Consider the following 22,375-nt stretch of genomic DNA (forward strand, 5'->3'; position numbering starts at 1 on the left):
TTAAGCTGCACTCTTATGATATTGCCATGGTGATGTGTCTTACGACCAGTTGCCATAGACACACACCGTCCATTTGAGGAAGTTAAAGATAGCTTGTGAACAAATCTGCAAGCCAAATGTGCAACATCCAACACTGTGAAAGACAAACCAAAACACCAAATGGTTCACATTACATTTTGGTTAAATGCAGTCCACATCAGTATGTCTGAATTTAAATTCATAAGCAGGGATCAAATCAGCCAGTTCCTTTTTTTTATATTGTTTTTAATAATGCCTTAAGTTGCTACCATGTTAGACGATGCAATATTGATTGATTTATTGATTGATTTTGTTAGGATTCAGACAACATGAGGCAAAAACAAAATTCAGAGGATAGCACTTAAGAGCATTACTTAAAACACTTTCCGAAGTGGTCCTATATAATTAAATAGAACGGTGCTTGTGTATTATACCGTATTTATGCTGTATTCCCTCCTTCGGGATACAATATGTAATGGTGTTTCAGCCCCATAGACAGCACCATGTTACGCACACAAAGGCAGTGTAATAGGCCTGTTTTCCAATCACATAAAATGAATTCAGCTACATTAAATGTTGCCATTACAAGTTAATAATAACAATAATAATGATAATAGTAATAATAATAATATTATGGGGGCTGCTGGGGAAACTGGACGACAGGGGCAATTCTGCAAATAGACTCCATGGCCAATCATTTGGGATCAATATAAGAAGGCTATATGTTATTTTAGTCCAGACTCGGACTAGCTTGTCCTTGAAGGCTAAAAGGATAACACAAAAAAGTCTTGAGGACTTGTTTCCAATGTGTTCCCTTTGTATTCAATTCATCAACATATTATAAAAAATTAACACAATAATAAATGTCATCAACAAATATAAATACTATGTACAAAGGAGAACAAGGAAAACAAAGTTGTGAATGACAACTCCTTTCGATGGGATTTTACAAACTCCTGTTTTTTCATCTTTTCATTTCAGGAGCATGGGATATCAAAGGAGGCATGGGCGAGACGGATTCTTCGGGCAATTAGACGCCTGGACGAGGTGCTTTTAAAATCAAACCGCCGCCTGTTGCCACAGGTCAGGGGGGTAAATGCGCCTCGTGTTCCTCCCCCCTCTCTCTCTCTCTCTCTCTAAACAGGAAGGACAGTGGCTTGACAAGAGGTGCGAGGAAGGAGAAAAGAGCGAGCAACAATCCTCCTCCAGCCTTCCACTATCTTTACAACACAGCTTTGCTTTGCTTTGCATCGCATCACCGTTGGGAGTTTTATCAGTTCTGTTTACCTGCTTGACCAACCAGGAAATGGGGCGTGGCTCACTGTCAGCAGCTAGTGAGCAGCCAATCAAAGGGGCGGAGGGGCGGAGTCGCAGCTATAGGGCGACGATGGCCTGTCTCTACTAGCGACATTGTTTTTAGACGACGTAATGTGGTTTTAACGTGGTGCTCTCTGTTTGCATGACGAACGCGGCCATGTTTTATTTAATAATTTTTTTTATAGCATGTACGAGCCATGACTTCTCGGGAGTCGTTTAAAGTCTTATGTCAGTTTTTATCCTCTCCTTTAGAGACTCTTAAACAAGCCTTTTCGGAACTTAGCTTTTTCTTTAACCGTGACATTATTTATTTCACTGCCCGCATCGCCACGAGAACACGGACAAACAAACGACCACGAAACGAACAAACTGAACTTCCATAGTCTTTATCGTCTTAATTGAACTGAAAGAATTATTGATGTTGCAAAAAAAAAAACGTATTGGATCATATTTGAGGAATGTACTCGTTGTGGACTTGTATTATTACCCTGTGAATAACGATGATAATGAATAATAATAATAATGAATTACTTGAGGTTCTGTTATGGTTGGTTCTATGAAGTGCGGTTCTCTTGGTGTCGTATGAGGCTCTGCACAGCTACAGGCCAGGAGTTTACAACAAGGACGAAGCATCATAATGGACCCATCCACAAAACCTGTCTGCTGAATACATATTATATCGTCGTTGTCGGGCAGAAACCTCATATCTCCATATTTAAATTTATATATTAATATTTTATTTTGTGTTTTTTCGTAAATGAACGCCCTACTTGATCATACTGCAGCGTCACACAAAAGCATAGCGTAGCAGATCTACAAGCTCGAAACTTGTAGATCTGATACTTTTGCTACTTTTGACTTAGAATCCTGAAAAGTAACAGTTTTGGATATATGAGGTTTCCACCCAACAAGGACGATATAAACGTCACAAAAACGTGTGTGTGTGTGTGTATATATAGTAAACCTATGATTGTACTGCTGCATAATGTTTGAAGAGCTCTATTTCAAAACACTGTATGAAAAACATATATTATACTATATATATTTTTTTGGAAGTACCATAATTTAAGTCCATATTGACAGCACCATTATTACCCAGTCAGTAAATAGTTTTTTCTTAATTTTTTTGTGTGAAACCAAACTACTACTGCTGCAGTTCCACCCTTCAAAAAAAAGTACCATATTTTGTTTTGATTCTGTGCAGTCAATCGTTTTGTATCTATAGCGTTTCTTTGGATTTCAGTAATGGTGGATCTCAACTTCTTAATATATTGATAATTAAGGTAAATATTGCATCTTTATAATGCACTGACTCGGAGCCAAACAGGTTGTTTTTATTATTTGGTAAGGCTCTTATGCAACTCTTCAGGGCCTGTTTCGTGCACACAGATGAAACATGGTCTTACATTGCAATCTGTTTCTCTTAAGTTTAATTTTTTCAGTTTGTGGAACTGCTCCGTGACTCCGTCCTTGCAGCTTAAAAAAAAAGAAAAGAAAAAAACGGAAAACTCTTTGGCCACTGTGCATAAATATCAAAGCCAAAATAATGCTGTCCTGTGTGTCCCTGCATGCGATCCATACTTAGCGTTTCTCTGCCTCACAGCGCTGGGGGAAGTCGCCTTGGTGTTGCTGATCCTAGGTATGTAATGTGTGCAGTTAATTGAGTTAAATTCTGCAGCGTTTGTTTGTTTTAGCCTGCTGCTTTTGGAGTGTCAAAGATGGGTGGGGGTTTAGGTGGTGCAGGGGGTAAAGTTTCTGTAACACCACTGTTGGAGACTGGGAAGTTTCGAATCGTCCTCGGTGCATCCGGCTTGGCCCCGGGCATTCCAGCATTGGGCCTCTTATGTCAGAGGTGTTACCAATGATACTAATGATCTTGGTCAAAACAGAGTCAGGGTACTGATATTGTACATGTTGGCTCACTGGAAACACTCTGCTACACTAGTGGGTCTCAAAGTGTGGTCCAGGGACCCTCATGGGTCCTTGAGGGGGTTCCAAATGGCCCCTTACGAGTGTTTGGTTCCATTTGTACACTCAAAGTTATGAGGGTCTTTGAAATTAAAAAGTCTACACTAAATGGGACAGAGCCTTAATTAGTATAAGTGGTAAGACCTGTGAAGGAGGTAAGGAAAAGACCCAATTTCTTTCCAATATGGCTGCTGTGCATAGAGCCTATTGGCATTGTTTGTGGAAGGGAAGCCAGGCAAGTGGAGGGTGATCTCTGCCGTTGCACTAGCGACTCCTAGAGGTTGGTCGGGGGCGCCTGTTAAGCAGGGGAGTGGAGCTGTGAGGAACAGCGAGTTCCTCCGCTTGCGTTACGCCCTCCAAGTGATACTCTTCACTGTCAGAAATGAAGCAGCTGGTAGTAGGATACACATGATTGTCTACAGCCTCTCCAAGACCAGCCAGGAGGAGTGTACAGTGACAGGGACTATATGGGAGTATTTGGAATTAGCATAACGACTGAATACAATATGGGGAGGGAAAAGAGGCACTTGAGCCTGTGTGAGGTAGAAAAAGAGCGGTTAGACAGGTGCACTAATTGTTAAAAGTGGTCCTCCAAGCAGGCTAGAACAAACACCATTAATGATTTGACTATGCGCAGCAAGATCCGGGTCCATATTTTGTTTTACACTTGTTAAGTTAAATTAACACTGAGGATTTTGCTGTGTGCCTTTTAACCGAGTGCTTATTTGTCATTGTCAGTGGACAGGCCGACCTAGGATCAGATATAACTGGATGATTGTAATTGTAATTACAGGTGGTTTTCTGTACTGACAAAGAGTGTAACATGAATTCATAAGAGGCGACTTCTCCCTGCGTTTCACAGAAATGGACGTTAAAAGTAACATAATAGGAACGACCAACGTTGGCCCTGCGATTTCTGTTCCAAGATGGGTCTGATAAAAGATGCGTCCGTGAGTTTGAACGGAGTCATTTCTGTTCATTTTCATGTCAAAGGGTTTGTTCAGGCTTAATAGAGGTCCACTGACCATGAGCCATTAAGGCTTAGCATAGTCTAATACAACTTCATGCTATCATTAATCCCATGGAGGAAGCCAGACAAGTCAAACCCAGAGTCTGTCTGAGATGTGATTTTTGGAGCGAACACAAGGCTCACTTTTACATTTACAACCGATAAACAGAAAACATTTATTTGTTTTCTCCAATTTGGGGGGGGGGGGGGGGCAATGATATATCAGTGGATTAAGCAAAGGCAGAGATATCCTTTGATACAGTAGCTCTCTCTTTCTCTCTCAGTTCAATTCAGAGGGTCGTTATTGGCATGAGATAACGTTTACATAGCCAAAGCAAAAGTGGAACAAACCAAAATAATGTACGGTATGTACACTTAAATGTGAATAAAGAAGTCAAACAGAGCTGTGTTGCATTGCAATTTAGAGAACAAAACCGTAAGAATTGTGCATTCGCTGTCAGAAATGGCACATTGTAACTGTCATAATGTAACAGAGATGGGGGGGTCATGGTCAGTGGTTCTTCTGTTGAGGTCATCATGAACTAACACTTCATGAGGTGCAGTTGTTGCTGTGAGGCATTGTAGATATCAAGCTCTGCCAGGATTGTGTTCGTGTATCCATAGTGTGCCAGCTATGTGCTATACACCTTTTAGAGGCTTTAGTGGTGTTGTGCCAAGTTTGTTCCGAGCTCAGTGGGTTTTCACACTTTACAAGGACTGAGCGTTTTTGTGAGTGAAAAGACAGAATGTGCGCGCTTTGGTGCAGTGAAAATACTAAAGCGTTAGACCCTTTGTGTGTGTATGTGTGTGTGTGAATGGGAAAATAGAACTTGCAGGCTCAAGTGCATTGCAAGCAGGAGTGTGCAGATAGACTGTGAGTGAGTGTGTGTTTGCGTGTGTGTGTGTGTGTGTGTGTGCCTGCGTGTACAAAGGTACTGTATGACAGAGGGAGAGACGGAATGTGTGGGCTTAAATGCGCTGCAAAACATGGGAAACTTTAGATAGACCTGGTGGGTGTACGACGTCATACATTTCAAAGTTTACTGTATCTTGCCTTGCACTTTACAAAGACGCAAACTTTACGGGGAAAAGGTCGAAACAAGATTTGTGCTTGTGTGTGTGTGTGTGTACATTGTATCAAGACTGAGTGTGTGTGTTTTTTTTTATTGATCGGATGACAAAATATTCCTCCTATTTATGGCAATTGTATACGGACAAAAGTGTGTTGATAAAAAAAAGTAATATATCTAACCAAATGTAAAAGAATGTTGAAGTATATATGAATATATACATACAAATGTTAAATACTACTTCAGGGGTGGTGAAGTTACAGTTACATTGCTATTTACTCCCATACAAAGCTTCTGACATCATCATTTTACAACAATATACTGTAATTAACATCATGCCCCACTGCTGCACCATTGTCATTCACATGTGACATTACGTTTATAATTTTGTTTGATAAAAGGTACATTTATAATTTTAACATTCAAGGACTGTTTCTTACTGTTGTTTACAACAGCAACAAAAAATATTCAACATTTGTGTTGGCTATGTTGTAGCATCTTGTAAAAGTGTTACATTGTTTTCTTTTGAAATGGTGGATACATCGTTTTTAATTTAATTTTTATTTTATTTAAGTCAGGGGTTTTCAACTTTTTTCAGGCCAAGGACCCCTTAGCTGAGAGAGAGATGAAGCAGGGACCCCCGCTACATATTGTATTGTAACATATTGTTGGAGATTAAACCATTTAACAGATTTCATAGATAGCTTCATAGACTTGTTTGACAGCACTATCATTAGTATCATCAGTGTTGGATTCATTTTAATGTGTATTTTCAGGGGAATTTCATTTTCCCTACACCAAACCTCTTTGCCGAAAATAGACGATCTACAAGCTCAAACCGCCTCGCAGCGCGAGGCGTTGTGAGCTTGTAGATCGGCTATTTTTTTTGGCTAATGTTCAACACAGAAAAGCAATTCTAGGGTTCAAGTGGTTAATGCAAAAAAAAGTTCCTATAACCCCGCCCCTGTAGTAACTCTGAGGACCCCCTAGGGGTCCCGGGTCCCCCTGTTGAAGACCCCTGATTAAAGTCAAAACTCAAACAGCAGCAGAAATGTCACCAATGTGGGTAGTACTGTAGAATTACAAATGACCCGACCAACCACCATGTGTGCCCAGTACTCACTATTCCATTGTGAACTTGTGTGCAAATAATCTTCTGACTATCTTCTCGACGTGCCCTAAACCCCCCCCCCCTCCCCCCTGATGATCCAAACAGCCTATTTATTGAGATTGTGCGCAATGCCGAAACGCCGGACTTGATGTTTTGCACGACTCTGTACGTTGCGAGGTGTTTTTATTGTATTATCATGTGCAGTGTGTATCAAAGACCAAGTCAGTGCAACTTGCTGGAGATTAAAATGATTTATTGGAAGTGTCACATTGGTGTGCTCTCTGAGTGGTGTGTTGTTGTGAGTTGATTTGATTCGTAAAATACAAACACACGCATGCGTATGTAACATGTACGTTGCACGTATACAGTACAATTGTGCATTCATACATACATGCAGTAGGTTATACACACACACAGTACATATAAAACAATAATTACGATAGCACTTTTCAAAACACAAAGTTAAAAAGTGCTGAAAAGTGCTGAAGTGCTGAAGTGCAAGATAGTCAATAAAAGGATTTATTTTAAAATGTTTTAAGTTATGCTGTGTAACTTTTTCAATTACTTGATATAATCTTTCACTGGAATATCTTTCACAATAACCATTCCATTCTAAATGTGTTTAGTGCTAGAGTATCTGCTACCGAAACTGTGACGCAAAATGACACAGGCATTGTAAATGTACAGCAAATCTATTTATTAACAATACCGTTTCTGACACGTTGCTTTCCTCAGTGACCCTGCAGCATTTGTTTCGGAGTGGTATACTGCATGTTTGTTTGTTTGTTCTTTAATTTTAGGAATCACATAGTTCTAACACAAGGGTTCCCAAACTTTTCAGGTCGCGACCCCCAAAATAATCATATTTGAACTGCAGGCGTAACAGACATTGCAGACTTGTATTTAGTTTGACTCGGTTCCACAAATATTTATTGTGAAAATAGCCGATCTACAAGCTGTGCGCTTGTAGATCGGCTATTTTCATATGGTTGCCTCTTTCTTACGTAATATTTGACAATTTGGCCAATTTGGTATTAAAAAGGTCTTTAAAGTCATTAAATTGCAACATGTGCAGATCACCTGTATACACTTGTATCTTGGTTTGTTTACTGTTGAGTGAGAAAACAATGTTGCACATTAAGCTAATCATCTGGGGACCCCCCAACATAATTTGGGGACCACTGTTCTAACAGACTGTCATGGAGTTACCCAGAGATGTAGCCAAGAATATATATTAAGATTAATGTACACCGTATACAGTAACTGAAATGTAATAACATTGACTGGTTGATACGAACAGTCGAACAAAGGTTGAAAGATCAGTTTCTGCAAAAGTGGCAAAGTGAACTTAATAATATGACATCATGTGACATTTATGTTGAGTATAAAAAAGAGTTTAAGTTGGAAAAATATCTGTTGTGTGAAAACCAGAAGAATAGACAGGCCATCTGTAATTTCAGGTTGAACAACACAAGAATCCCAAAGATCACTGGTAGATATAGAGGACTTGAAAGAAGCCAGAGGTTGCCCTATTGATGCTATGTTAACTACTTTAGCTGGGGACCCCCTGGAACCTCCACAAGGACACCTGGGAGTTCCCGGACCCCACTTTGAGAACCATTGCTATACAGTATACTGTCTTGAGTTCTATGAATGATCTTAAAACATAATGACAGTGATGAGAATATGATGATATGACTTACTTGATACAATCAAAGTGACTTTATTACTTTTTTTAACATGGTTACTGTTTTTGAGAGCACCAGTGCACTGGTATTCACCACTGTAGCCTGGCTCTGGTTGTCTCATTTCAAATGTATTCTGATCCTTGTATTGATACAGTGCACGGCCATCTTGGTCCAGTTTGTACCACCAGGCCGTCTTCTCTAATTCCCCCATGTCACATGTGAATGTAACAGACTCTCCGGTAAATATCGGGGACCAGTTGGGCTCCAGGCTCAGATCAGCTTCTGGTCACAAACACATAAAACTCAAAAAAACTCAAGTAAAATAAAACCAAATGCTACAAACAGCCTCATCTGTCACTAAACCAGAGTAATAAGCAAGTTGAGTAGATGCATATTAGTAAACTGACTATATGTAATATGTAATAATTGAGAGGATGAAATATGTGACAATTTGAGTAAGTTTAAATATGATCTTGACTGAGTGAATAAAGAGAATAGATATCAAACTTTACCTTGACTGTGTCCACAGGAGATGAAGCTACTCACTGAAAGATATTTGATGAGAGACAATATCAAGTTAAGCATAAATATCAGTATTTCTTTCTGCTTTTATTTGAGGACAGAGGTTTGAAGAAAACAGTGAAAACCTTTCATAAAGGTATGATGATACAAGCTTAATATCTTAGGCTGCATACTAACAATAGTTTTGGCTTGATGTAAAATAATGCATTTAAAAACTTTTTGCATTCATAAAATTCCAGCTTGTAGACATCATAGTTATCATTGATTTTGTTATTGTGTAAAAAATAAACATATGAAAGGTTTTATGTTATACTACAGTATATGAGTGGGCACTAAAGGCCATCCTATGTACTGTAGGTTGCATCATCAATGTTTGTACTTTGGTATTTTAATTTGTTTGTTATTGCTAATAGCAATTCTAAATATTGCTGAAATTATAAATCTACAGCAAGGTGAAAACATTGGATACTATGTAAAAAAAAACTACTATGATTCCCTTGACATTTGAATGTATTCAAACTCAGCAGCTTTAACAAAATATAATTACAGTAGAGCCACGTATTCCTTCATTGAAATTGTTCAAATACTAGAAACTAGTTCAATAGACCTACTAGTAATAATAGTGTGAGTAATTATACTCACATAGGAGCACACAGGGAAAGGTGAGACCCATCTTCTCCTGTGATGAACGGCTCTGAAAATCCTTCTATTGTCCTGATCACAGTGAACTAAGAGTTACTGCTCTTCGTCTCTCTCTCTGTGTGTGTGTGTGTGTGTGTGTGTGTGTGTGTGTGTGTGTGTGTGTGTGTGTGTGTGTGTGTGTGTGTGTGTGTGTGTGTGTGTGTGTGTGTGTGTGTGTGTGTGTGTGTGTGTGTGTGTGTGTGTGTGTGTGTGTGTGTGTGTGTGTGTGTGTGTGCGTGCGTGCGTGCGTGCGTGCGTGCGTGCGTGCGTGAGTGTGTGTGTGTGCGTGAGTGTACTTTCAGATTCTGTTCTTCCTTCCTCTTTTTGGTAGAGAAGCTGAGATAAAGATGCAAGCTAATTCATGCACATATAAGTAGAAATACATATCGTGCATACAAATTGTATCTTTCATGATGAAGACATATGGGCCAGCTGCATGGCCATTCACAAATGAACAAGATGAAACAACCTCATGATGTATGGGGATGGTTTGAGTTATCCTGTGTGCATCAATTCAACACAATGTGTGTCGTCACACCCAGCTCAGAGAGGGGATTTGTACTGTATATCAGCACCAGCTGAGCTATGTAGTTCGCTGTGATTGGTCTATACTTTTCCAAGACATCCATCCATCCAACCAACCATCAGATGTCATCTAGGATTTTAAGCTGCTACCAGAATATCCGGAATGATTGTTTACGCAATTATACACAATTATACTATTTTAAGGTTGCATGTTTGTATTTATGCAGGTAAGTGTTTGTTTGTTTGTTTGTGCATGCATGCATGCATGAGTTTGCATGTCTGTTTATGCATACTCTGTGCACTACTACCATATAGACACATCAGAGTGGGTCAATGCAGTGAAGACTCATAACCAATGACCACAAACGGGTGGAGTGTCACAACATTGAGGAAGACAGACGTCTCAGTAAAACCACAGTGCTGTGCATTTCATCACTTTTTGAAACAGGAAACATGTTTGTCTTCTGTGGCTTCCCTCTACAAACCTACAGTATTATTCTATTAGCAACAAGAGCAGAGCAATCAAGTGTCTTTCTTCTGAGTCGTGGAGTGATAGAACTGTACACAGATATTAGACTTCACAGTTGAGGTATGGTTATTATACTAAGGGAAAGCACTGCGAAGCAGAATGCCCGCAACACTCCAGATGAAACACTCCAGATGAAACACTCCAGATGAAATAAAAGTCTCAAGGTGCTCAAGGCTCAACAATGTCATGAAGCTGAGAAAACAGCCAGATCAGGTCTTTCTAAGTGTTGTCAAGAGTCGTTTTCTTCTTTTTCAACAGAATATTGAAAACATTGGTCAAGATCCTACGTAAAAAAATAAAAATACTACATTGGCAATATGATATCAGAAGAAAACTGAGACAGAGACATATTATGTAATACCAGTAATATTGTCCTGTACAGTATATTGTCCGTTGTCATAAAATATTAGATAAAAATACTGACCACATTTTTCTAGTTTTCATCATCATCATCATTTATTTCATAATTTATTTAAAGGTAGGGTAAGTGATATTTTTTGGTTAAAACAAAAAGTATTTTGTTAAAAGGTTAAAATACTATATTCTGATAGTAATCATTGCTATAGAGTGTTTTTTCAGTAACAGATGTCTCCCTGAGTCTCCAGCTTTTCAATAAACAGAAAATACATTTTTCGGTAGGTGTCAAAATCTCAGCCAATCAGGAGAAAGTACCAATTTTTAAGCTTAATTTGTATAGTGTTCCAGTTCCAATTTTGTCTGCTCATTTCTTAGTGTCATCACTTCCAATTTCACTTGTTTAATCTGTATCCTGATTGAGTTCTCTGTCCTGGTTGGATAAAATTGGAAATGAAACTGAAACTGAAACGAAAATGCATTTTCTGTTTAATAAAGAGGTGGAGAGACAAGGAGACTCTTAATACTGAACAAACACTCTATAGCAATGAGTACTATCAGAATATAGAGCTATTTAACAATTATTTTAACCAACGCAAATCACTTACCCTACCTTTAACTCACGACCATGTTCACATGGTATGGAGCACAGATATCATACACTTACATTTCATAATATTCATACAGACATAGCAAAAGGCATGGCAAGCCTTATTTAAAGGACAACTTTAGTTTATTACAACCAAAGTTTATGTTTTAGATTGTAATTAAAGTAAATAAAAGATGAGTGTTAATTTTAATTTTTTTACTGCTTTCTATAGTTTTAGCAATTTTCGGGATCTTTTTTTTTTTTACAGTGGGCGGGGGCATTCTGTCCGGTGGCTAAATATGTATTTTTTTACACAATAACTCAGTGTTTTCTTTATTAATATTTACAGTAGCTCTTCTAGCTCCCAATAACTCACATCTGGCCATCAAAGACCACGGGACCTTTTTTATTGTGTAAAAAAGGCATATTTAGCCACCGGACAGAATGCCCCCGCCCACTGTAAAAAATATTGAGAAAATTGCTAAAACTATAGAAAGCAGTAAATGAAACGAAAATAATACTCATCTTTTATTTGCTTTAATTACAAGCTAAAAAAGCACCTAATTTATAGATGACTCTTTGCTTGTCAGAAATTCATAATGATAGTGTTTTTACACTCAAACAAATAGAAGCCAGAGGTTATGTAATTTATGTAATGGAAATCAAGTTGGAGATGAGTTTCATGTTATGTTTGAGTGTAAAAACACTCTCATTATGAATTTCAGACAAAAATATCTGCCAAAGTATTTTATAACTCGCCCATCTATGTTGAAACTAATTTTACTACTGCAACCTGACAAGCAAAGAGTCATCTATAAATTAGGAACTTTTTTAGCTTGTAATTAAAGCAAATAAAAGATGAGTATTATTTTCGTTTCATTTACTGCTTTCTATAGTTTTAGCAATTTTCTCGATATTTTTTACAGTGGGCGGGGGCATTCTGTCCGGTGGCTAAATATGCCTTTTTTACACAATAAAAAAGGTCCCGTGGTCTTTGATGGCCAGATATTTATTGGGAGCTAGAAGAGCTACTGTAAATATTAATAAAGAAAACACTGAGTTATTGTGTAAAAAAATACATATTTAGCCACCGGACAGAATGCCCCCGCCCACTGTAAAAAAAAAAGATCCCGAAAATTGCTAAAACTATAGAAAGCAGTAAAAAATAAAAAAAAATAACACTCATCTTTTATTTACTTTAATTACAATCTAAAACATAAACTTTGGTTGTAATAAACTAAAGTTGTCCTTTAAATAAGGCTTGCCATGCCTTTTGCTATGTCTGTATGAATATTATGAAATGTAAGTGTATGATATCTGTGCTCCATACCATGTGAACATGGTCGTGAGTTAAAGGTAGGGTAAGTGATTTGCGTTGGTTAAAATAATTGTTAAATAGCTCTATATTCTGATAGTACTCATTGCTATAGAGTGTTTGTTCAGTATTAAGAGTCTCCTTGTCTCTCCACCTCTTTATTAAACAGAAAATGCATTTTCGTTTCAGTTTCAGTTTCATTTCCAATTTTATCCAACCAGGACAGAGAACTCAATCAGGATACAGATTAAACAAGTGAAATTGGAAGTGATGACACTAAGAAATGAGCAGACAAAATTGGAACTGGAACACTATACAAATTAAGCTTAGAAATTGGTACTTTCTCCTGATTGGCTGAGATTTTGACACCTACCGAAAAATGTATTTTCTGTTTATTGAAAAGCTGGAGACTCAGGGAGACATCTGTTACTGAAAAAACACTCTATAGCAATGATTACTATCAGAATATAGTATTTTAACCTTTTAACAAAATACTTTTTGTTTTAACCAAAAAATATCACTTACCCTACCTTTAAATAAATGATGAAATAAATGATGATGATGATGATGAAAACTAGAAAAATGTGCTCAGTATTTTTATCTAAAATTTTATGACAACGGACAATATACTGTACAGGACAATATTACTGGTATTACATAATATGTCTCTGTCTCAGTTTTCTTCTGATATCATATTGCCAATGTAGTATTTTTATTTTTTTACGTAGGATCTTGACCAATGTTTTCAATATTCTGTTGAAAAAGAAGAAAACGACTCTTGACAACACTTAGAAAGACCTGATCTGGCTGTTTTCTCAGCTTCATGACATTGTTGAGCCTTGAGCACCTTGAGACTTTTATTTCATCTGGAGTGTTTCATCTGGAGTGTTTCATCTGGAGTGTTTCATCTGGAGTGTTTCATCTGGAGTGTTGCGGGCATTCTGCTTCGCAGTGCTTTCCCTTAGTATAATAACCATACCTCAACTGTGAAGTCTAATATCTGTGTACAGTTCTATCACTCCACGACTCAGAAGAAAGACACTTGATTGCTCTGCTCTTGTTGCTAATAGAATAATACTGTAGGTTTGTAGAGGGAAGCAAAAGAAGACAAACATGTTTCCTGTTTCAAAAAGTGATGAAATGCACAGCACTGTGGTTTTACTGAGACGTCTGTCTTCCTCAATGTTGTGACACTCCACCCGTTTGTGGTCATTGGTTATGAGTCTTCACTGCATTGACCCACTCTGATGTGTCTATATGGTAGTAGTGCACAGAGTATGCATAAACAGACATGCAAACTCATGCATGCATGCATGCACAAACAAACAAACAAACACTTACCTGCATAAATACAAACATGCAACCTTAAAATAGTATAATTGTGTATAATTGCGTAAACAATCATTCCGGATATTCTGGTAGCAGCTTAAAATCCTAGATGACATCTGATGGTTGGTTGGATGGATGGATGGATGTCTTGGAAAAGTATAGACCAATCACAGCGAACTACATAGCTCAGCTGGTGCTGATATACAGTACAAATCCCCTCTCTGAGCTGGGTGTGACGACACACAGTGCGTTGAATTGATGCACACAGGATAACTCAAACCATCCCCATACATCATGAGGTTGTTTCATCTTGTTCATTTGTGAATGGCCATGCAGCTGGCCCATATGTCTTCATCATGAAAGATACAATTTGTATGCACGATATGTATTTCTACTTATATGTGCATGAATTAGCTTGCATCTTTATCTCAGCTTCTCTACCAAAAAGAGGAAGGAAGAACAGAATCTGAAAGTACACTCACGCACACGCACACACACACACACACACACACACACACACACACACACACACACACACACACACACACACACACACACACACACACACACACACACACACACACACACAGAGAGAGACGAAGAGCAGTAACTCTTAGTTCACTGTGATCAGGACAATAGAAGGATTTTCAGAGCCGTTCATCACAGGAGAAGATGGGTCTCACCTTTCCCTGTGTGCTCCTATGTGAGTATAATTACTCACACTATTATTACTAGTAGGTCTATTGAACTAGTTTCTAGTATTTGAACAATTTCAATGAAGGAATACGTGGCTCTACTGTAATTATATTTTGTTAAAGCTGCTGAGTTTGAATACATTCAAATGTCAAGGGAATCATAGTAGTTTTTTTTTACATAGTATCCAATGTTTTCACCTTGCTGTAGATTTATAATTTCAGCAATATTTAGAATTGCTATTAGCAATAACAAACAAATTAAAATACCAAAGTACAAACATTGATGATGCAACCTACAGTAGGATGGCCTTTAGTGCCCACTCATATACTGTAGTATAACATAAAACCTTTCATATGTTTATTTTTTACACAATAACAAAATCAATGATAACTATGATGTCTACAAGCTGGAATTTTATGAATGCAAAAAGTTTTTAAATGCATTATTTTACATCAAGCCAAAACTATTGTTAGTATGCAGCCTAAGATATTAAGCTTGTATCATCATACCTTTATGAAAGGTTTTCACTGTTTTCTTCAAACCTCTGTCCTCAAACTAAAGCAGAAAGAAATACTGATATTTATGCTTAACTTGATATTGTCTCTCATCAAATATCTTTCAGTGAGTAGCTTCATCTCCTGTGGACACAGTCAAGGTAAAGTTTGATATCTATTCTCTTTATTCACTCAGTCAAGATCATATTTAAACTTACTCAAATTGTCACATATTTCATCCTCTCAATTATTACATATTACATATAGTCAGTTTATTAATATGCATCTACTCAACTTGCTTATTACTCTGGTTTAGTGACAGATGAGGCTGTTTGTAGCATTTGGTTTTATTTTACTTGAGTTTTTTTGAGTTTTATGTGTTTGTGACCAGAAGCTGATCTGAGCCTGGAGCCCAACTGGTCCCCGATATTTACCGGAGAGTCTGTTACATTCACATGTGACATGGGGGAATTAGAGAAGACGGCCTGGTGGTACAAACTGGACCATGATGGCCGTGCATTGTATCAATACAAGGATCAGAATACATTTGAAATGAGACAACCAGAGCCAGGCTACAGTGGTGAATACCAGTGTACTGGTGCTCTCAAAAACAGTAACCATGTTAAAAAAAGTAATAAAGTCACTTTGATTGTATCAAGTAAGTCATATCATCATATTCTCATCACTGTCATTATGTTTTAAGATCATTCATAGAACTCAAGACAGTATACTGTATATCAATGGTTCTCAAAGTGGGGTCCGGGAACTCCCAGGTGTCCTTGTGGAGGTTCCAGGGGGTCCCCAGCTAAAGTAGTTAACATAGCATCACAAGGCTTTTAACCACTTTTTCCATTTATTATGTTGGCTGTTCAGAAAAAGCAGATCTACAAGCTCACAGCGCGTCACTTCGTGCCACACTGCGAGCTTGTACATCTGCTATTTTTTATAATTTAGAATTGTTTTAAACATTAATCTTCTCTTCTGGGGGTCGCTGGCACAAAACATTGTTGTGATTATCCTGTAAGGACTTGACTGGGAAATGGAATTTGATAATACGTTTATAAGCATTTCCAATACATCTTTAATTTCTTCCACACATCAATAACCAGGCTATTTTGTAATTAAGGGTGGAGACTGGTGAGAGATATTGCATTGATATTTACATAAAAACGTCCTAAATGCATTTGAAAATAATTTGTGATGAACAATATTGATGAGCATGCCATCACATATGAATATTTTGTATTTTATATTAACATTTCCTTAATAGTAGTTTCTGTTTCAATATATTTTCTATATCCATTGCATATTTAACATAGTGATCACAGTTAACCTCCGCCATTGAAACATTATAATTTATAATTGGTCTTTTTTTTTCTTTCTTTCTTTTTCATGACTGCTGTGTACAGTAGGTAGTCATAGACAAGATCCCATGCTGGAGGGATGGTCAAGCTGTGATTGGTCATTTGGTTGTTTAGAGGCAGTACTTATTTATCTATATTTATTTACAGTAGTTATTATTAATCTGTTACTATATTTCTCAGTGTGAATATTTGACATAGCCAAATTTGCATGGTAGAATACTCAGTGTAGCTTTTAGCTAGTCCACACTAGCTAAAAGCTAGATGGTGATGGTAAAGATGGTAAAGAGGTGATGTAACATCATGAATAGCACTCATACTAACTTTTTAATCATATTTTTATACCCATAAAGAGATAAATATCCTGGGAAATGGGCCTTGACAATAAGTGGATGAACAAAACATTCTTGAACAAATTAACATTCTCTCACATAATGAATCATTTTATTTTCTATTTACGTGATCTATGTTCCTTTCAGGACATTCCCTCGGTAGTTGCTCGGTCTGCATCAATTTTGTTCTATAAATTGAATATCTAACATTAAAGCTAAAGGGATATTTCACTTTCAAATAAAATAAACATTAAAAATACATTTTTTTAAAAAATTAAAAAAGTTATGGCAAAATCACGGCCCCCTCACACATTAGTAGGACACTCTAATGCGTGAGGGGGCCGTGATTTTTCCATTACTTTTTTCATTTATTTTTAATATATTTTTTAAATGTTTATTTTATTTGAAAGTGAAATATCCCTTTAATAGCAGTTAACTTACCATATAAAAAATGTTTTAATTGATCTTGATTCATGACTTCTGTGTAGATAGATGGAAACAAGATCCGGATGGATGGTCAAGCTGTGATTTGATTGTTATCACTTATCAGGCAGTTCTTAATTATCAACAATTATTTTCAGTACTATTAGTTACCGTATTTGTAATCCTATTTTCATTAACTGAGTATTTGACATAGCCAAGTTATTGTCAAAGTTTGCACTCAGTGTAGTTTTCAGCTTCTGTAGTCCACACATTTTCTCCAGGAAGTGGATGTTCTAGTTTAAAGTTTTTCTTCATAATCTGATCAACAGATAAACCACAAGCCAGACTGGAAGTTGACCAAACAGACATACCTGTAGGGGGCAGTGTTACACTGAGCTGCTCTGTGGAGGGCTCATATCGATGGAAGTGGGAATACTACGGCTATCATAGTGTTCAACACTCTGATGGATCAGTCAGTGTGTCAGAAGGAGGAGGTTACTGGTGCAGAGGAGGGAGAGGAAACCCACTTTACAACACTGAAAGCAGTAATACAGTCACACTCACAATAGACACAATTTGTGAGTACTTTCGTTTTTTTGCATTGAGGAGGGGGGGGGGGTACACTAAGGGCTGAAAAATTGTATTGTACATTTTGACATATTTGACTGTGGGCAGGCCTGTTGTGACCAGTGTGTCTCACATATTCATTTGAGAGACCATCACTCTCAAGTGTGAGATATTGGGGAGAAGTGATACACTGAAAGTATTGTGGAGCACAACTAGGTGGAATTAAATAAAGACACTCATTAAAAAGCACAAATAATAAAAGATATTCCAGCTTAGTTTGTAAACTATTGCACAATAACAGACATAACCATGGTGTCCCAGGTTTACAACCATTTTAAGGCATACTCTATGTATGCCCCAAACATTGGGGCCTAATTTTGGTTTTTTAGAATCAGAATCATATAGGCAATTAGGGTATAGCTAAAAAATGCTATAGCCTAACACTAATCCATGAATTTCGAAAGCTATTTTCACTGCTGTCATAATCTGTCATAGAGCTTCAACCCTCAGTGACAAAATCTACTCCACCTTTGGTTACTGTAGCTGCAAAACCTTCAGTGCCTGGACCTGTGGAACCGATTTCTCCACTTGTAGTGGGGCTGATTGTGGGACTTCTGGTTGTGATTCTACTGACCATCCTTCTGCTCCTGCTGTGTCGATACAGAACATCCAAAGGTGAGTGCCACTTAAATAGTGATAGAACAAAACAAAACAAAAAAAATCCTCTATACAGTATGTTGTGACAGGTTTGTAGTGTAAAACACTGACATATTTAGCTTTTTTTAAATTACAGATCCATGTTGTGTCAGGTAGGTACAGCGCTCTGTTTCTAGAACTGTTGATGAAAATCATTAGTCAACTGGAAGTGTCAATTCTCTACAGATAGTCTATATACAACAGGTGATGGGGGGGAGTTAATTCATAGTAGTGGTACTGTAGGGGCACTGCCAAACTGGTGTGTATAAAGGATGGGATGGCTGTGCCAACCCAACACTGGTGGCTGTAGGAAAAGGCACAAAACAAGTAATAAATAACTGCTATCCAATGAATGTTTCCTGGTAAATGTTTGTTAACCAGCTTGAGCACTATTTCTATGCTAATCACATTCTAGACTGGTGGGTGTGTGAGTAACAAAATCAAAAACAACATTAGTCAACTCACCAACTACCTACCCTGTCTGTCTCATCTTAAAACATGACCACGTAGATTCTGTTTGCTATTAAATATGTATCTTAAAAATAATATCTGTCAAGATCTGTCAAGTCCCTGGGAACCAATCAGGACTCCGTATCAGACCAGAGGACCAACCACAGAGTGAGTCTAGAAGATGGACACTCCCCACTTCAGCATGGTCAGCTTTTAAACCAATCACAATCAATCAATCACATAACAGCTGACCAATAACCCAACACTGATATTGTTGCTTTGAGAATGGGACTTCAATCTGTCAATGAATCAATCAATCAATCTTCTTTCAGATGTGCCTGCAGCTGAGTCCGGTGATGTGACATATTCACAGATTGAAATAAAACATATGGTCAAGAAAAAGAAAGGTGAGTAAACCAAAAACATGGTGGAGGTTATAATATGAACTCTATAGTGGCTGTTGTAACACAGCCCACATTGGTTGTGTATGAGTGGGTTACTGGGTTTGTGTGTGTTCTATGTTGTCACTCATGCAGTATTTAAACTATCACACACAGTCCATCACATAAAACATGTTCTATGCCTTTGACAAGCCGTTGTCTTCCTATCAGTGTACAATCATTTGTATAGGTAACTACTTATTATCTAGCTAGCTAAACATAAATACACACGTTCCTCACGTTGTAAAGTAATGTGTATATCTAGTGAGCTAAACATAAATAAACTAACATAAATGTACTAAGAGTATACATAAACACAAGTGTTCCTAACAGAGAGTTTCCTTCACAGAGAAGCCTGCTGAATCTGATACACTTGAGAACTGTTTGTATTCTGAAGTGAAGATTGGATCAGCCACAGGTACATTGTGTTACCCATAACTAATTCAACATTCAGACACATTTTGCACAAACTTTTCACTGAACATGTGATAAATCATCAAAAAGTTTGAAATTAACATTAGTTACTGCATGGTGGTGAAGTTGTTTAATTGACCAGTCATGTAAAGGGGAAACAATCTGTTGGACAGAATTTGTACTCCATGCTGAAAATATGACGGTCATTTTAAAATAAAAACAGTGCATAGTGAAACTTGACCAGTGTATTTTTGAGCTCTGCTATTATCCCTGGGGCCTGTTCCTCAAAAGGTGAATTAGAGCTAAAGCCTGGCTTTTCCACCTATCCTGGCTTAATTTAGCCAGGATTAGAGCTGATTCGGTTCCTCAAAAGGTGAATTATCTTTAAGATTAGTTTAGCCAGTTCACCCTGGCTAAGTTTAGCCTTATCCGATTCCTCAAAAGAGAATTGAAGCAAGCCTAGCTTAGTTACCATGGCAATTTAGCTGTGAAGTTAGCCTGGTCAGGAGCAGGCTAACAGCCAAGCTTACTTAATCTAGTGCCTTGTTCTTCAAGTTTTTCCACAGTTAATTCAAAACATGTGTTTGTATATGACACACAGTTTGAATGCAGGGTCATTTTAATGACCCTGCATTCAAATAAAATGAAATAAATACAATAAGATATAATCAAATTAATTACTGAAATAGTGTGTGACCATGAATCATAATCATAATTGTTTCACAATGACTCATGTGATATGTAATTGTCACTCTGTTATAGTTAACACTATAGTTCATCTTGTTGTTAGATGTTTGATAATATATTACATTTTTTTTTAAATATTATAAAAAATGTCTGACACATACATACACACACATATACCCGTAACTAATAATTTATATTTATATATATATATATATATATATATATATATATATATATATATATATATATATATATATATATATATATATATATATATATATATAAACATTATTAGTTAAGGGTTTAAAGGAGCCTCTTTGTAAGTCAATGAGGAGCATATTTTAAATTATCAATTTCTAGTCAATGGAGAATTTTTTTTTTATTTCTTGTCCACCTTTGGAGTTGCCATGATGGCAAGGTAACTACACAACCCAAACCTCTACCAAAGTGGTCTTGCAAATGTGGGGTTATTTATTGCGTGTCTCGTCCCCACACACACACATGTGTGTGTGTGCTTGCAATGCCATGCTTTCTCCCTGGATCTATTTATTGCTGTCGCGTTTCCTTTCTTGCTTAAATACATTTTACTTCCTTGTATGATTTCATGAGCTGCTGCAGTGCTGCTATTCAGCCACAGAGAAGAACGCTGCTCTGGTTTTGGACTCCGTGATTGGTCAAGTTCAAGGAATCTGTGCTCGAGTTCATGGTCTTTTATAGAAATACGTCGCCGGCGAATCCCCGCCCATTCAGCCTGGCTTCATTATCCTGGCTGGACACAGCCTGTCTTGACATAGCCTAGCTCGACAAAGTTGCTCCTTTTCAGCCTGGCTTGGCGTCTGAGGAACGGAATAAACGAGGCTTTTCGGACCCGACTTTGTCAAGCCTGGATTTGGCTTAAGGCCAGGCTTTTCTAATTCACCTTTTGAGGAACAGGCCCCGGCCTTGATGAAATCCCCATGTTTGTGTCAAGCAGTCACCCAAGAATGATTCTGACATCAAGATAACTAAGATAGTTCCTTTTTGTCAGAACTTATTGGGCTCCTAATTCATACTTGAAATGAAGGATAACAAAATAATACTATCACGACAACAGTGTGTATAGGAATGGAAGTTGAGCCACTTCTGACAATACAGTTGGATGGATGCAGTTGCTAAGGAGGCTTAAAGCCTTTACACACTGGGGGCATGTCAGATAAATGATCATATTTGAATTATGTGTGAATTACTCATAACACAAGTAACAGTTTAAGATTTTTGCGTGAATTTATCTCAAGAAAAACTGCCCTTTGTGTGTAAGGAACTTTAGATGTGTTGCTACTTGCTACTGTATAAAACCAGATTTCTGATACACGTCCAGGAAAAATTGTCAATGTTTTCTCTTATTCTCTTATTAAGTTGTTGATCCTGTAAAAAACATTCATTCGTTCAAATCATTGCCTTCGTTGCATTATACAACGGTCCGGGCTGATTTCAAGGCAACTGACTTCATGCTAAAGTGGTCCCAGCTGACTTCCAGGCAGCCTATGGTGACTGTCATTCCCAAAATGAGAGCCCAAAGGCAGATACACAGACCATGTGGTCCATGTGGTGCATGGTGGTGTAGGCTGACTGAGGACCCTCTGAGTCGGCCTGAATCTCACTGAATAGGCCCATTGGCCTTTTACTTTTAAATGAATGACATTTATCTGGAGGACTGAGATATAATATTGATATATCAGGGACCCTTAAGCTCCCCAACAATGGGGTGAAATATTTTATATATGCTATAGAGCGAGGGGTTAAGTTGATTA

The 22,375-nt window shown here is 37.6% G+C and overlaps 1 protein-coding gene across 3 annotated transcripts in view; it reads left to right on the forward strand.

The window, feature by feature from the left end:
- The window catches only part of LOC308102464 (diacylglycerol kinase delta), a 154,392-nt gene extending 147,634 nt beyond the window's left edge, over positions 1–6,758 (forward strand). For all 3 annotated transcript variants that reach the window (XM_080452184.1, XM_080452185.1, XM_080452186.1), the window contains one exon: positions 1,000–6,758. In XM_080452184.1, the coding sequence (XP_080308310.1) occupies positions 1,000–1,052 (53 nt within the window). In that variant the 3' untranslated portion in view covers positions 1,053–6,758. The remainder of the gene's footprint in view (positions 1–999) is intronic.
- The last annotated feature ends 15,617 nt before the right edge of the window (positions 6,759–22,375 follow it).

This window comes from Gymnoscopelus braueri (assembly GCF_963280865.1).
Source record: "Gymnoscopelus braueri genome assembly, chromosome: 15".
Lineage (NCBI taxonomy): Eukaryota > Metazoa > Chordata > Actinopteri > Myctophiformes > Myctophidae > Gymnoscopelus > Gymnoscopelus braueri.